Source organism: Nerophis ophidion, linkage group LG10, assembly GCF_033978795.1.
Source record: "Nerophis ophidion isolate RoL-2023_Sa linkage group LG10, RoL_Noph_v1.0, whole genome shotgun sequence".
NCBI lineage: Eukaryota > Metazoa > Chordata > Actinopteri > Syngnathiformes > Syngnathidae > Nerophis > Nerophis ophidion.
This window is the reverse complement of record NC_084620.1, coordinates 26687090-26701393: the sequence shown is the minus strand read 5'-3', so window position 1 is coordinate 26701393 and position 14304 is coordinate 26687090. Positions and strand designations below refer to the sequence as shown.

General features: G+C 39.3%; 1 protein-coding gene across 4 annotated transcripts in view; it reads left to right on the top strand.

Annotated features, from left to right (window-relative positions):
* The first annotated feature begins 7427 nt into the window (after positions 1 to 7427).
* The window catches only part of lmo3 (LIM domain only 3), a 130383-nt gene continuing 123506 nt past the window's right edge, over positions 7428 to 14304 (top strand). Inside the window, exons 1-2 of one of the 4 annotated variants that reach the window (XM_061913223.1) lie at positions 7428 to 7550; positions 7616 to 7799. Coding sequence is in view for 1 of the 4 variants with exons in the window: in XM_061913222.1 (XP_061769206.1) it covers positions 12192 to 12246 (55 nt within the window). In the remaining 3 variants the exon portion in view is untranslated. Of the gene's footprint in view, positions 7551 to 7609; positions 7800 to 11992; positions 12247 to 12331; positions 14110 to 14304 lie in introns of those variants that run through there. The other 3 variants (XM_061913224.1, XM_061913222.1, XM_061913225.1) reach the window with 3 other exon arrangements.

The window sequence follows — 14304 nt, the reverse complement described above, 5'->3', positions numbered from 1 at the left end:
TTTTATATCATCCTGTAGCATATTGTAAAAAAATAGAAAAGAATAATAATCATTATAGCTGAGATAGGCACCAGCGCCTCCCGCGACCCCAGAGGGAATAAGCGGTAGAAAATGCATGTACGGATGGATTAATCAAAACATAATTTGGTTTGAGAACCAAACGAATAAAAAAAAAAGCTGCAAAAATATTATCATAGCATGCATTGGATGTAAGGCTTATTCCAAGGTTGACAGCATTAACAATGATTATAATACTCTTGATGGTCTCTGTAAGGTATTTAACCGGAATATAATTTTTAAATGCCTAAAATAAATATATATTACCTGTGAATACTGCAGAGATAGTTTATATTTAAAAACAAAAAAACAAAGAGATTAAAGACACATTTTTTTAAATCAGGCTTAAATTGATGTTATTCTTAGGTTTTTTATTAGAAAATGATTTTTGTTATTTTTTATTGTATGTATTATTACTACTAGTATTCTCTCAATGTTACGTTCTTATTAAATTATCAATGTGTTATTTTATTGAAGTTTTGCATATATTTTGTTTCATACTATTTTTTTTTAGATGGTGTTAATTTTAGTTATTCTTCAGTGTGAACGCCTCAAAGTTGGTGTTTTTCTCCACTCTCAACGCCATGCCATGCCATGATTTGTTTTGTTTTGCGTGTGCGTGCGTGTGTGTGTGTGTGTGTGTGTGTGCGCGCGCGCGTGCATGTGTGTGTGTGTGTGTGTGTGTGTGTGTGTGTGTGTGTGTGCGCGCGTGCGTGCGTGTGTGCGTGTGTGCGTGGGATCTGAAAGGCCAAAGTCCTGCGCTTAAAATCCTGAATGACCTGTAAGCACTTCCATGTGGTACAGTTGACCTCGCTTATGTCCACAATCTGTCGACTGTATATCGACTAACTCTTCAGTCCCGGTCAAACGTGTTTACTTTATTGCTGAATAGTGCCCGTTTAAGCCATTATTTGGGCGCATTTTTTTGAAAAATCAGTCTGTTTATGAAAACATGTATTATAATGATGTCGTCATTTCATCATTTTTGCTAAGCAGAGTGAAACGACTACAGCAACATTATTATATTAATAAATCATGTCTAGACTCTTTAATTACACAAGGATTGCATATTCAGTGCCAAGTAAGCTTCAAAATAAAAGCATGGAAGTATTAACTTGGATGTTACCACAGCAACTAGTACACATTTGATTTATTTTAGATTGTTAGCTACAGTGACAAAGATTAGCACATGTACTTTGTTATTGTAGTCAAGACAAACAAAAAAAATGAATGTGGCATCTATGGTGGATAATATATTAATATATCACATGAAAGCAAACAAATCTTTATTTAAAAAAAATGTGCACACAGAGGAACACCATGTCAACATGTCAAAAATAATTTATGTATTTTGCCAAAGTCATAAATATATTTGCAAACAATGATTAGTTTTGGTTTCAGTTAGGTTGACATCATCAGTAAGCCATTCCAGAGGGTGTCGACACAATCAGGTTGCACTGCACTGGCTATTGGCGTACATTGGTAATGTTGTGAGTCATTTCTGTTCTTCTGTCTAAAATATATACATATTTTTATATTGTTCATTAAGGGCTTCACGGTGGAAGAGGGGTTAGCGTGTCTGCCTCACAATACGAAGGTCCTGAGTAGTCAAGGTTCAATCCCGGGCTCGGGATCTTTCTGTGTGGAGTTTGCATGTTCTCCCCGTGAATGTGTGGGTTCCCTCTAGGTACTCCGGTTTCCTCCCACTTCCAAAGACATGCACCTGGGGATAGGTTGATTGGCAACACTAAATTGGCCCGAGTGTGTGAATGTGAGTGTGAATGTTGTCTATCTGTGTTGGCCCTGCGATGAGGTGGCAACTTGTCCAGGGTGTACGGCGCCTTCCGCCCGATTGTAGCTGAGATAGGCACCAGCGACCCCAAAGGGAATAAGCGGTAGAAAATGGATGGATGGATATATTCATCAACATAGAACAACAATGTAAATATGCCGGAATTGGCACAAAAGCTAATTTACTACTATGATTACATCAATATTTTTTGGCATCACAACATGTTCATTCGGGAGTGGGGTGAGGGGGTGTTTTGTATATTATGTTTATAAACTCGGGAAATATGTCCCTGGACACATGATGACTTTGAATATGACAATGTATGATCCCGTAACTACTTGGTACCGGATTGATACCCAAATTTGTGGTATCATCAAAAACTAATACTAAGAATAAATAGATAATTTTTTTGTGTAGATAACCATATGTGTGAATGCTTTGGAGCATTGAATGTTGAAATGGTTTGAATGTTGAAGAGTTTGAATTTCCAGGAAAACGGGATTTTGGTTTGAAACTTGGGAAAGTGTTAGTTTCATTGTCTAGGATGAGTGGAATGTGTGAATGCTTTGAATCATTCACACAATAATAATAATAATAAATAGATACATTTTGGTGTAGAGAACCATGTGTGTGAATGTTTTCAAGCATTGCCACGATAAGTTGAATAAATAGGTGAATTTTGGTGTAGAAAACCAAATGTGTGAATGCTTTGAGGGATTCACACAATAAATCTAATGAATAGATTAACTTTGGTGTGGAAAACCATATGTGTGAATGCTTTGGAGCATTTAATATTGAAATAGTTTGAATGTCGAAGAGTTTAAGTTTCCAGGGAAATGGGAATTTCGTTTGGAACTTGGGAAAGTGTTAGTTTCAATGTTCAGGATGAGAGGAATGTGTGAATGCTTTGGAACATACAAACAATAATAAGTAGGTGAATGTTGGTGTAGAAAACCATGTATGTGAATGCTTTGGAGCATTCACACAATAAGTTGAAGAATAAATAGATTGATTTTGGTGTAGAAAACCATGTGTGTGAATGCTTTGGCGCATTCACACAATACATTGAAGAATAAATAGATGAATTTTGGTGTAGACAATCATGTGTGTGAATGCTTTGGAGTATTCACACAATAAGTTGACAAAAAATTGGATTAATTGTGTGTAAAAAACCATTCACACAATAAGTTGAAGAATAGATTAATTTTGGTGCAGAAAACCAGGTGTGTGAATACTTTGCAGCATTCACACAATAAGTTGACGAATAAATAGATTGTGTGTAGAAAACCATGTGTGTGAATGCTTTGGAACATTCACACAATAAGTTGAAGAATGAATAGAATAATTGTGGTGTAGAAAACCGTATGTTTGAATGCTTTGGAGCATTGAATTTTGAAATAGTTTGAATGTCGAAGAGTTTAAGTTTCCAGGATTATGGGAATTGGGTTTGGAACTTGGGAATATGTTAGTTTCAATGTCCAGGATGAGTGGAATGTGTGAATGCCTTGGAACATTCACACAATAATAATAATAAATAGATGAATGTTGGTGTAGAAAACCATGTATATGAATGCTTTGGAGTATTCACACAATAAGTTGAAGATTAAATAGATTGATTTTGGTGTAGAAAACCATGTGTGTGAATGCGTTGGCACATTCACACAATACATTGAAGATTAAATGGATGCATTTTGGTGTGGACAACCATGTGTGTGAATGCTTTGAGCATTCACACAGTAAGTTGACGAATAAATAGATTAATTGTGTGAAGAAAACCATGTGTGTGAATGCTTTGGAGCATTCACACAGTAAGTTGACGAATAAATAGATTAATTGTGTGAAGAAAACCATGTGTGTGAATGCTTTGGAGCATTCACACAATAATTTGACAGACAAATATATGACTTTTGGTGTAGAAAACCATGTGTGTTAATGTTTTGGCCCATTCACACAATACATTGAAGAATACAAAGGTGAATTTGGTGTAGACAACCAATCAATCAATCAATCAATATTTATATAGCCCTAAATCACAAATGTCTCAAAAGGACTTGACAAACCACTACGACTATGACATCCTCGGAAGAACCCACATAAGGGCAAGGAAAACTCACACCCAGTGGGCAAGGAGAACTCACACCCAGTGGGACGCCAGTGACAATGATGACTATGAGAACCTTGGAGAGGACCTCATATGTGGGCTTCTAGGGGACCGAAAGCAATGGATGTCAAGCGGGTCTAACATGATACTGTGAAAGTTCAATCCATGGTGGCTCCGACACAGCCACGAGAGTTCAGTTAAAAGCGGATCCAAGACAATAGCGAGTCCCATCTACAGGAAACCATCCCAAGCGAAGCCGGATCAGCAGCGTAGAGATGTCCCCAACCGATACACAGGTGAGCGATCCATCCTGGGTCCCGACTCTGAACAGCCAGTACTTCATCCATGGCCATTGGACCGGACCCCCTCCACAAGGGAGGGGGGGACAGAAGAGAAAAAGAAAAGAAGCGGCAGATCAACTGGTCTAAAAAGGAGGTATATTTAAAGGCTAGGGTATGAAAATGAGTTTTAAGGTGAGACTTAAATGCTTCTACTGAGGTAGCATCTCGAACTGTTACCGGGAGGGCATTCCAGAGTACTGGAGCCCGAACGGAAAACACTCTATAGCCCGCAGACTTTTTTTGGGCTTTAGGAATCACTAATAAGCCGGAGTCCTTTGAACGCAGATTTCTTGCCGGACATATGGTACAATACAATCGGCAAGATAGGATGGAGCTAGACCGTGTATTAATTTATACATAAGTAGTAAAACCTTAAAGTCACATCTTAAGTGCACAGGAAGTCAATGCAGGTGAGCCAGTACAGGGGTAATGTGATCAAACTTTCTTGTTCTTGTCAAAGGTCTAGCAGCCGCATTTTGTACCAACTGTAATCTTTTAAAGCTAGACATGGGGAGACCCGAAAATAATACGTTACAGTAGTCGAGATGAGACGTAACAAACGGATGGATAATGATCTCCGCGTCGTTAGTGGACAAAATGGTGCAAATTTTAGCGATATTACGGAGATGAAAGAAGGCCGTTTTAGTAACGCTTTTAATGTGTGACTCAAAGGAGAGAGTTGGGTCGAAGATAATACCCAGATTCTTTACAGAGTTGCCTTGTTTAATTATTTGGTTGTCAAATGTTAAAGTTGTATTATTAAATAGAGGTCGGTGTCTAGCAGGACCGATAGTCAGCATTTCCGATTTTTTGGCGTTGAGTTGCAAAAACTTAGCGGACATCCATTGTTTAATTTCATTAAGACACGCCTCCAGCTGACTACAATCCGGCGTGTTGGTCAGCTTTAGGGGCATGTAGAGTTGGGTGTCATCAGCATAACAGTGAACGCTAACACCATATTTGCGTATGACGTCACCTAGCGGCAGCATGTAGATGTTGAAGAGTGCAGGGCCAAGGACTGAACCCTGCGGAACTCCACACGTTACCTTAACATAGTCACAGCTTACACTGTTATGGGAGACGCACTGCACCCTGTCAGTAAGATAAGAGTTAAACCAAGACAGGGCTGAGTCTGACATACCAATTCGTGTTTTGATACGCTCTAATAAAATATTATGATCGACGATATAAGCAGCGCTAAGATCGAGGAGCAGCAACAATCAATCGTTAGCAATAGATCATTAGTCATTTTTGCGAGGGCTGTCTCCGTAGAGTGATTTGCCCTGAAACCGGATTGAAAGGTTTCACATAGATTGTTAGACACTAAGTGTTCATTTAGCTGCTCTGCAACAATTTGTTCGAGGAGTTTCGAAATAAAGGGAAGGGGAGACACTGGTCGACAGTTTACCATGAGGTCAGGATCGAGGTTAGGTCTTTTAAGGAGAGGATGAATAACCGCTTTTTTGAATGCTAGGGGAACAGTGCCCGAGGAAAGTGATAAGTTTATAATATTTAGCACTGATGGACCTAATAATACAAAGAGCTCCTTGATAAGTTTCCCAGGAAGTGGGTCAAGTAAACATGTTGTTTGTTTTATTCCATTTACACGTTGTAACAATTCTTCTAATGTTATTTCATCAAAACGAGAGAAACTAATTTGGATATTTGCAGTATCCGCCGTATATACAGTCGTATCAGTGTTAATATAACCCAGTGGTAGCTGGGACGCATTGTCTTTAATCTCCTTTCTAATAAGTTAAATTTTCAATTTCAAAACCATGTGTGTGAATGCTTTGGAGCAGTCACACACATGGTTTTCTGGAGCATTCACACAATAAATTGACAATATATGAATTTCGGTGTAGAAAACCATGTGTGTGAATGCTTTGGAGCATTCACACAATAAATTAACGAATAAATGTATGAATATTGGTGTAGAAAACTATGTGTGTGAATGCTCCAAAGCATTCACACAATAAATTGACAAATAAATATATGAATTTTGGTGTAGAACACCATGTGTGTGAATGCTTTCGCGTATTCACACAATACATTGAAGAATAAATAGATTCATTTTGGTGTAGACAACCATGTGTGTGAATGCTTTGGAGCATTCACACAATAAATTAACAAATAAATATATGGATATTAGTGTAGAAAACTGTGTGTGAATGATTTGGAGCATTCACACAATAAATTAACAAATAAATATATGGATATTAGTGTAGAAAACTGTCAGTGAATGCTTTGGCGCATTCACACAATACATTGAAGAATAAATAGATGAGTTTTGGTGTAGACAACCAAGTGTGTGAATGCTTTGGAGCATTCACACAATAAATTGATGAATAAATATATGAATTTTGGTGTAGAAAACCATGTGTGTGAATACTTTGGAGCATTCACACAATTAATTGATGAATAAATATATGGATTTTGGTGTAGAAAACCATGTGTGTGAATGCTTTGGAGAATTCACACAATTAATTGATGAATAAATATATGGATTTTGGTGTAGAAAACCATGTGTGTGATTGCTTTGGAGCATTCACACAATTAATTGATGAATAAATATATGGATTTTGGTGTAGAAAACCATGTGTGTGAATACTTTGGAGCATTCACACAATTAATTGATGAATAAATATGTGGATTTTGGTGTAGAAAACCATGTGTGTGAATACTTTGGAGCATTCACACAATTAATTGATGAATAAATATATGGATTTTGGTGAAGAAAACCATGTGTGTGAATGCTTTGGAGCATTCACACAATAACCAGGGTAAAATCTGTATCGGCCAAATTTTAAGTGGTATGCCGGGACACACGTATGTACTGCACTGTTTTTTTGCAGTTATCAGATGAATGATCTAAGAAGATGGAACTACAATAAAGGGGGTAAAAACTCTCCCTTACCAAATATCATCACAACACAATATATTTAAACTTCCTGTGTCACTCCTTTTTTTTTTTTTTTTGACAAACTCCCAGTGACAAGTCTGGCTTGACTACAAAAGGTTAGCAGATCTGACTGTCAATAGGGTCTGGTGAGTGGGAGGAGACATGGAGGTGAGGTGGATAGTGATTGGGAGGAGGCGCTTTGAGAGAAAGAGATACTTTGATATTTCGGAATGTAAGGAGGGTGAATGTGGAGAACTGGAGGTTGGGGATCTAATTACCGGGCCATAATTGGGGGCTGGGGAATAGGGTTGCCGTCCTCTCAACTCGCTGCAGATCAATTATGTTAAGAGAACATCTGTAAGTAGAGCTTAATGAGGTCCATTAGAGCAACATGCGCTGCCTTCCCTAACGGTGCTTGTCAGCTTCTAGGATGAGCTGGAGTGTGCTGCTGACTGGGGACCTGCTGGAGGGGCTTAAATAGCAGAGCCGGGCTCGACTTCTCAACCAGTCAGACGGCAGTGGCGAGGAGTCCGGGACTGGAAGCTGGAGTTAGAGGACGCCAGGAAGTTAGACTCGTCTTCAACAAACCCCTGTCTGCACTTCAAGGTATGTGTTCACACTTCAAATCCCCCCTTTTTGGGGGGGAGGGGGACGTGCGTAAAACGTGCGTAAAAGTCGGATGGAACGGCGCGGCGAGGCTAAATAGTCGGAGTAAAATGGAATTAGTCATGCAAATAGACAGGCGGTGTGCGTTGTGTGTTTACGTCGCCGCGCCTCCGTCCTCCATCCGCGCGGAGGATGAGTAATTGGCGGAACGCGTGTGAGTGAAAGGCGGGTGGAAGGTGGCGGCAGCCTCGCACACTCTGCAGCAAATTGCGTGATTACCCGTGATAGGCCGACTTGGAATAATTCAATCCATGACAAAACCTAATTACGGCCAGGTAATACCCCTGTCAGCTTTAATGCATCTCATCACTCATAATGGCGCGCCAAGAGCATTTTATGACCCATCTCATTATCCCGGCTTTTTTTTTTTTCTTTTTTTGGGAGGCAAGGAGGGGCCTCAAACCCTGCATGTCTCCTCAGCATCACAATGTTTTCATGGGGTGACTTATCTGGCTTCTGGAGACATTATTTACTTGACTTGTGTACAATCAGAAGATAAGTGGTCATTTGAATAAAAATACACAACATCACTGTACTTATTTGTTGTCTTCGTAGCTGAATTTACTGTATATACATATACTGTAATCACTACAACATTCTATTTGGAATGTGGACAAGAGAGAAAGTATTCTAAAAGTTGTTCTGCGTATTTAATGTGGAGCCGATAACTTGCAGGGCGCTTAATCGAATGTCGAAAAGACATACAGGCAAATATTATAAATCTTGAGTGACATTTTTTGTCAAAAATGTGCATATTTAAATATATAGCACAAGTAGGGAGTAGGGCTTCACGGTGGCAGAGGGGTTAGTGTGTCTGCCTCACAATACGAAGGTCCAGCAGTCCTGGGTTCAATCCTAGGCTCGCGATCTTTCTGTGTGGAGTTTGCATGTTCTCCCCGTGAATGCGTGGGTTCCCTCCGGGTACTCCGGCTTCCTCCCGCTTCCAAAAACATGCACCTTGGGATAGGTTGATTGGCAACACTAAATTGGCTCTAGTGTGTGAATGCGAGTGTGAATGGTGTCTGTCTATCTGTGTTGGCCCTGCGAAGAGGTGGCGACTTGTCCAGGGTATACTCCGCCTTCCGCCCGATTTTACCTGAGATAGGCGCCAGCGCCCCCCGCGACCCCAAAAGGGAATAAGCGGTAGAAAATGGATGGATGGAAGTAGAGAGTACCAGTCTAATAGTGAAATATCGCCATCTTGTTAAGGTATACAGTACCAATGGGGTGCATGATACCCTTGTGTGTACCATCTGATGGCTACTATACTGTGTGATGTGGATTTGGATTAAAAAAATGTTGCACTTTATATACCTCTGCACTTTAAATGATGTTGCTAAAACACTGCAACTCTCCCTTCTTCTCTATGTATCGCATTTTAAATTGCTTTTCATTATGTCATTATAATGTGTTGGTGTATTTTTAATATTGTGTCATTTTAATCGGGGATGCTAAATGTGCCATAAAAAGGACGACAGATGGAAATTTGCATGGTGCTAAATCTGGTGCCGCCGTCTTTTTTAATGTAACTGCACATTGTCCATCAAATAAACAAACACAATAACAGCTATATAAAACCAGTACAGTAGTTAAGTGACTTTTGTGGCAGGAAAATATTTTACAGTATTTCAATATATTGCAAATAGCCTATATACTGCTTACTAAAAATGTGACATTTGACTATATTCATTTTCAATTTGTAGCTCAATTAAGTCTGCAGAAGAACAATCGAATGTCGATAAGACACGCCTTACTACAGCCCTCCCTCGTTTATCGCGGTTAATTGGTTCCAAACATGACCAAATAGGAATCAAATATTTTCATAACATTTTTACTACCTTCTAAACCCATCCATCCATCCATTTTCTACCGCTTATTCCCTTTGGGGTCGCGGGGGGCGCTGGTGCCTATCTCAGCTACAATCAGGCGGAAGGCGGTGTACACCCTGGACAAGTCACCACCTCATCGCAGGGCCAACACAGATAGACAGACAACATTCACACTCACATTCACACAGTAGGGCCAATTTAGTGTTGCCAATCAACCTATCCCCAGGTGCATGTCTTTGGAAGTGGGAGGAAGCCGGAGTACCCGGAGGGAACCCACACATTCACGGGGAGGACATGCAAACTCCACACAGAAAGATCCCGACTTCTCAGGACCTTCGTATTGTGAGGCAGAAGCACTAACCCCTCTTCCACCGTGAAGCCTTACCTTCTAAACAAAGACTGTAATATTATGACAGCCCTTTAGACATCAAATAAAACCATTTTGTCACCTTTACACTCTTTTAACCCCATTTAATAATGCTGCCTGAGGCTGAGCCAATCAGTGCCACGCTACTGAAACGTGCGCTTCGATTGGTTTGGTCTCCTCTGATCTCCAATACTGCTACAGTATTGATATTACAATAATAAAGCACAAATATTCAATCTTTGTAAGTCGAGTGACATTTTTTACTATTTTGTCTTTACCTATTCCAGTGATTCTCAAACTGTGGTATGTGCACCACTAGTGGTACATGGGCTCTATCTAGTGGTGTGATAAATAAATCCCTTTAGTATAGTACAGCGTTTTATTTTCCTATATTCAAATAGTGTTATTGTTTAAACTGCATGTGTGTAATGTTACAGTGGCCAAAAATATATATTTGTAAATAAAACCTTTGCTTTTAATGAATAATTGGGCCTACTACGTTACTGTATTTTGATGACGGTCAATATGGTGGTACTTTTTCTGAGGCGTATTTGTTGAAAAAACTGACAACCACAGATCTATTCAATTTGGAGGCCAAATAAGTTGCGAGGATTGTCAAAAAGATGGATTTTTAGTGACTTTTTTTTCGGCATAATACTTCATCAAAAGACAAAAAAAAGTGTATTAATGTAGCACAAATGTACACATGTACAAAAGTTGATTGATTTTTTTTTTTTTTTACTATTTATGCAATTTATTTAATTTGGAGTGTCATGGAGTCCACAGAATGCTCAATCGATTGACAAAAAGAATGTTTTGATGGAAGTGATGGAGTTTTTCAGAATCAAAATCAAACAATTGCCATTGTTTGAGAACGGGTTCACAAACTAGTATTTTTTTGGTACAACCGTGCAACATAAAAAACAAAACAGAATACGTAAAAAAAAAAAGAGCTCTAACTGAATTAGCAGATCTCTGTTCATGTGTCTGATGGTTTTTGATAAGCGATGTTTCGGTTCTCAAACTAAGCATTGGTTTGATATATTTTTTTTGTTGTTTTTCAAACTTTAAGAGAATTTTTAGTCACTTGTTTCATGTTGAAAAGTGTATTGTCTTTGTGCTGCTGTGGGGAAGTACATTATGAGGAGGAGGAGGAGGAACTTTAGGAGTTGTGCAGAATTGAGCTCACTTTTTGACACACTTCTTTTTGGTCCGCTTTTAGTAGAAACGTGAATTGCTTGATGACATTTTGATCGATTGATTAATTGAGACGTTTGACATCTTAAATAATTGAATCCATGTAATGCTTTAAATAGGCAAATGGATGGCACAAAAAGCCAAAAAGCTTGTTTCCATTGGAGTGCATTATATATATATTCATCACATTTGACACATTCAAAAAAATATATATAAATATACTATAACCACATAAACCTGCTTGATGCTTCGGAAAGTTGCTGGAAATCAATTTTGGTGCAGATCAGGTAGAGGTTGAGCTGAGCCAGGATTTTAATGGCAGTTTTTTTTTTTCATGAGAGTCTTGAATTTGGGGGCGAGGTCCGAGGAACTCCCTCTGGTGTAGTACCTATGAGCATCATTTTGGTGTAATAGTTGGTCTGGTACTTAGGGACAGTTTCTCGGAGTATTTTGAGCACCAGGCACATTGAAAATTGGTGTACTCTTTCCTCAACATCTGCACTTTTACAATCCCCGCTTTATTGACATTTCTTGTTTTTTTCGTCGGCACTGTTGCAAAAAAACGGCGATCGTGCGAAACTGCCGGGATTAGAAGGTGTATACAAGGGAGAGGAGAAGCATCTCTTTGTCGGGCTATCATTCGCCTTCCCCTCTCTCTCGCTCTCTCGCTCTCTCGCTCTCTCTCTCTCTCTCTCTCTCTCTCTCTCTCTTACGCACACACACGCACACACACACACAGATCCACTGAGCGCAAAACGCCACACTCGCAGCTTCAGATCGGAACCTACACTTTTTTTTTTTTTTGTATTTGTATTTTCTCGTCGGCTGGACTGCACCCCCTCCCTCCAGCCTGATCTATAGATACATACATACATACAGTATATATGTGTGTATATATACACATAAATAAGCAAGCTGCTCTCCTGGACCTGCTGGTGCATGGTGCATGCTGCTGAAGCGGCTCAACAAATGCAGAAAAGGGACAAAAGTTTCGGTAAGGCGTCTTTTCTTGCGGCTTTTTGTGCTCGAGTGCTTGCGTTGAATGTGTTTGCTGCAACCCCGCACAGTTGATCCGACCTGCTGCTGCAAGAAACAATCTCTTTTTTTTCACCCACCACCGAAAAAGGCGTCGAAATGAGCGCTTAGAGTCAGTGCACGTGTATTGGCTTTTAGCAGCACCGCGCTGCCATGGCAACAGTAATTCAAACCGATAGCAGTGATAATGCGCCTGTCCGCGGTCCTTCCTCCGGTGACGGTGCATATGTGGCCGGGGAAGCGCAGCGGCTTCAGTCCGCAATGAGAGCGGAGAAAAGCGGCTGTAAGCCAAGGGAGGATAGGTCGCCAAACAGGAGAGGTGGGCGATACTGAACATTTTAGTGTCGATCCAATACCAAGTAAAGCTATGACCAGTCTTGTCAATACTGATACTTTTTTTCTTTTTTTTTTACTAGAACATTTGTTAAACGTGTTTATAATCAGGATAAAACACAGGACAAAACTATTGTGGATTTCAAAATCAATAACAATGTGACAATGTTAACACAAAAACTAAAATAAAGACAAAAAAAAATGGAATAAAAAAATGATAAAAAGCTAAAGTGAACTGTAAAAAAAAAAAAAAAAAAACTTAAAAAAGTATCGATTTCAGCCTAAAAAGGTTGCATCTCAGTACAGGAAGCACATATTGTAGAAATAGATCATGTTTTCTGTTTCAAAATGTAAATGTACTCTAGGTTACTAAAAATATATTTTTGTAAAGAGTACTTCAATGTACTGATGCTGCGGTTGCTTGTCGTCAGTAAACACGTCGATTTCATCATTAGTTTTAATCAGGTCTTTCATAAACTATAATGTCAACATTTGGATCGAGCAGTGTCGAATGACACCAATATTGGCGATAGTAGTACTTGAAATAGCTAAGCGTCATTGAATGAGTTTGCCTTCAATTGATTATAATCAGAAAAAAACACAGGGCAATGATATTAGATACATTTTTAAAATCAATAATAATGTGTGCAATACTGACACACACAATACAACAGAAGCACAGAATAAAAACAAATAGTTGTAAAAAAAAAGAAGAAAAAAGTATGATAAAAGCAGCAGAAAACTAACAAATCTGTAATGTCTATTTCATAACTATATAGTCTCAATCATTCAATTAGGCGACGACTTCCGCCCAAATGCTGCTGAGATAGGCTCCAACCCCTGCGATCCCAAAAGGGACAAGCAGTAGAAAATGGTTGGATGGATAGTTTCAATCCGATCTGCCATTAGCTAATTGTCAACATTAGGAACGACCCACACTGAAAATGTGAATATTGATATCATACCAAAATGCCGAGAACGACAGTTCAAAGGGTTAAAGATCATTAAATGATTTTTCCTTCAATCGATTAAAATCAGACTAAAACACAGGACTAAAATTGTGGATAAACATCTGTTTTATCAACGTCCTTATTTGTCAACGCACAGAAAAATAGGACAATTTCATACGGGCAAACATTGCGCGTAGGTTTGCATATTTTCAAGGAACAAAGTACCAAAACAAAGACCCGGTAGATACTGCACAATGGCTCACTATAGGGCCAAATAAAATTGCGTGTTGTAGCACACTGTGTAGAAGACTCACGACAGTGTGACGTGTTGTGCCATAAAGTGCTGCCTATGGCGCATGCGTGTCATTGCATCACTTGCTGTAAATACAGCCCTGTGAGCAGTCCTTGGCTATAACACGAGTGCCAGCACTTTGGTAAAGAAGGTGAGGAACACGACTGAATCTAAGAAAGAACCTTGGCGAAACACGAAGGTGGCGTCCGATCCTCGCCGTCTTCACCAGTAAGAGTTTTCGATCCAGGTAAACGTCATCCGTCATTTATATGTATGTTGCATTGTTTTCTGCATGTCAAACTATTTTCTATTGTAAGGTATCTGGAACGGATTCATTGGACTTACAGGATTTCTTCTTGTGAAAAATTGCTTGAGTATTCAAACCTTTAAGAAGGGACAGAGAGAGTTGGCTTGCTTTGAAATCATTTGGCTGTTTATGATT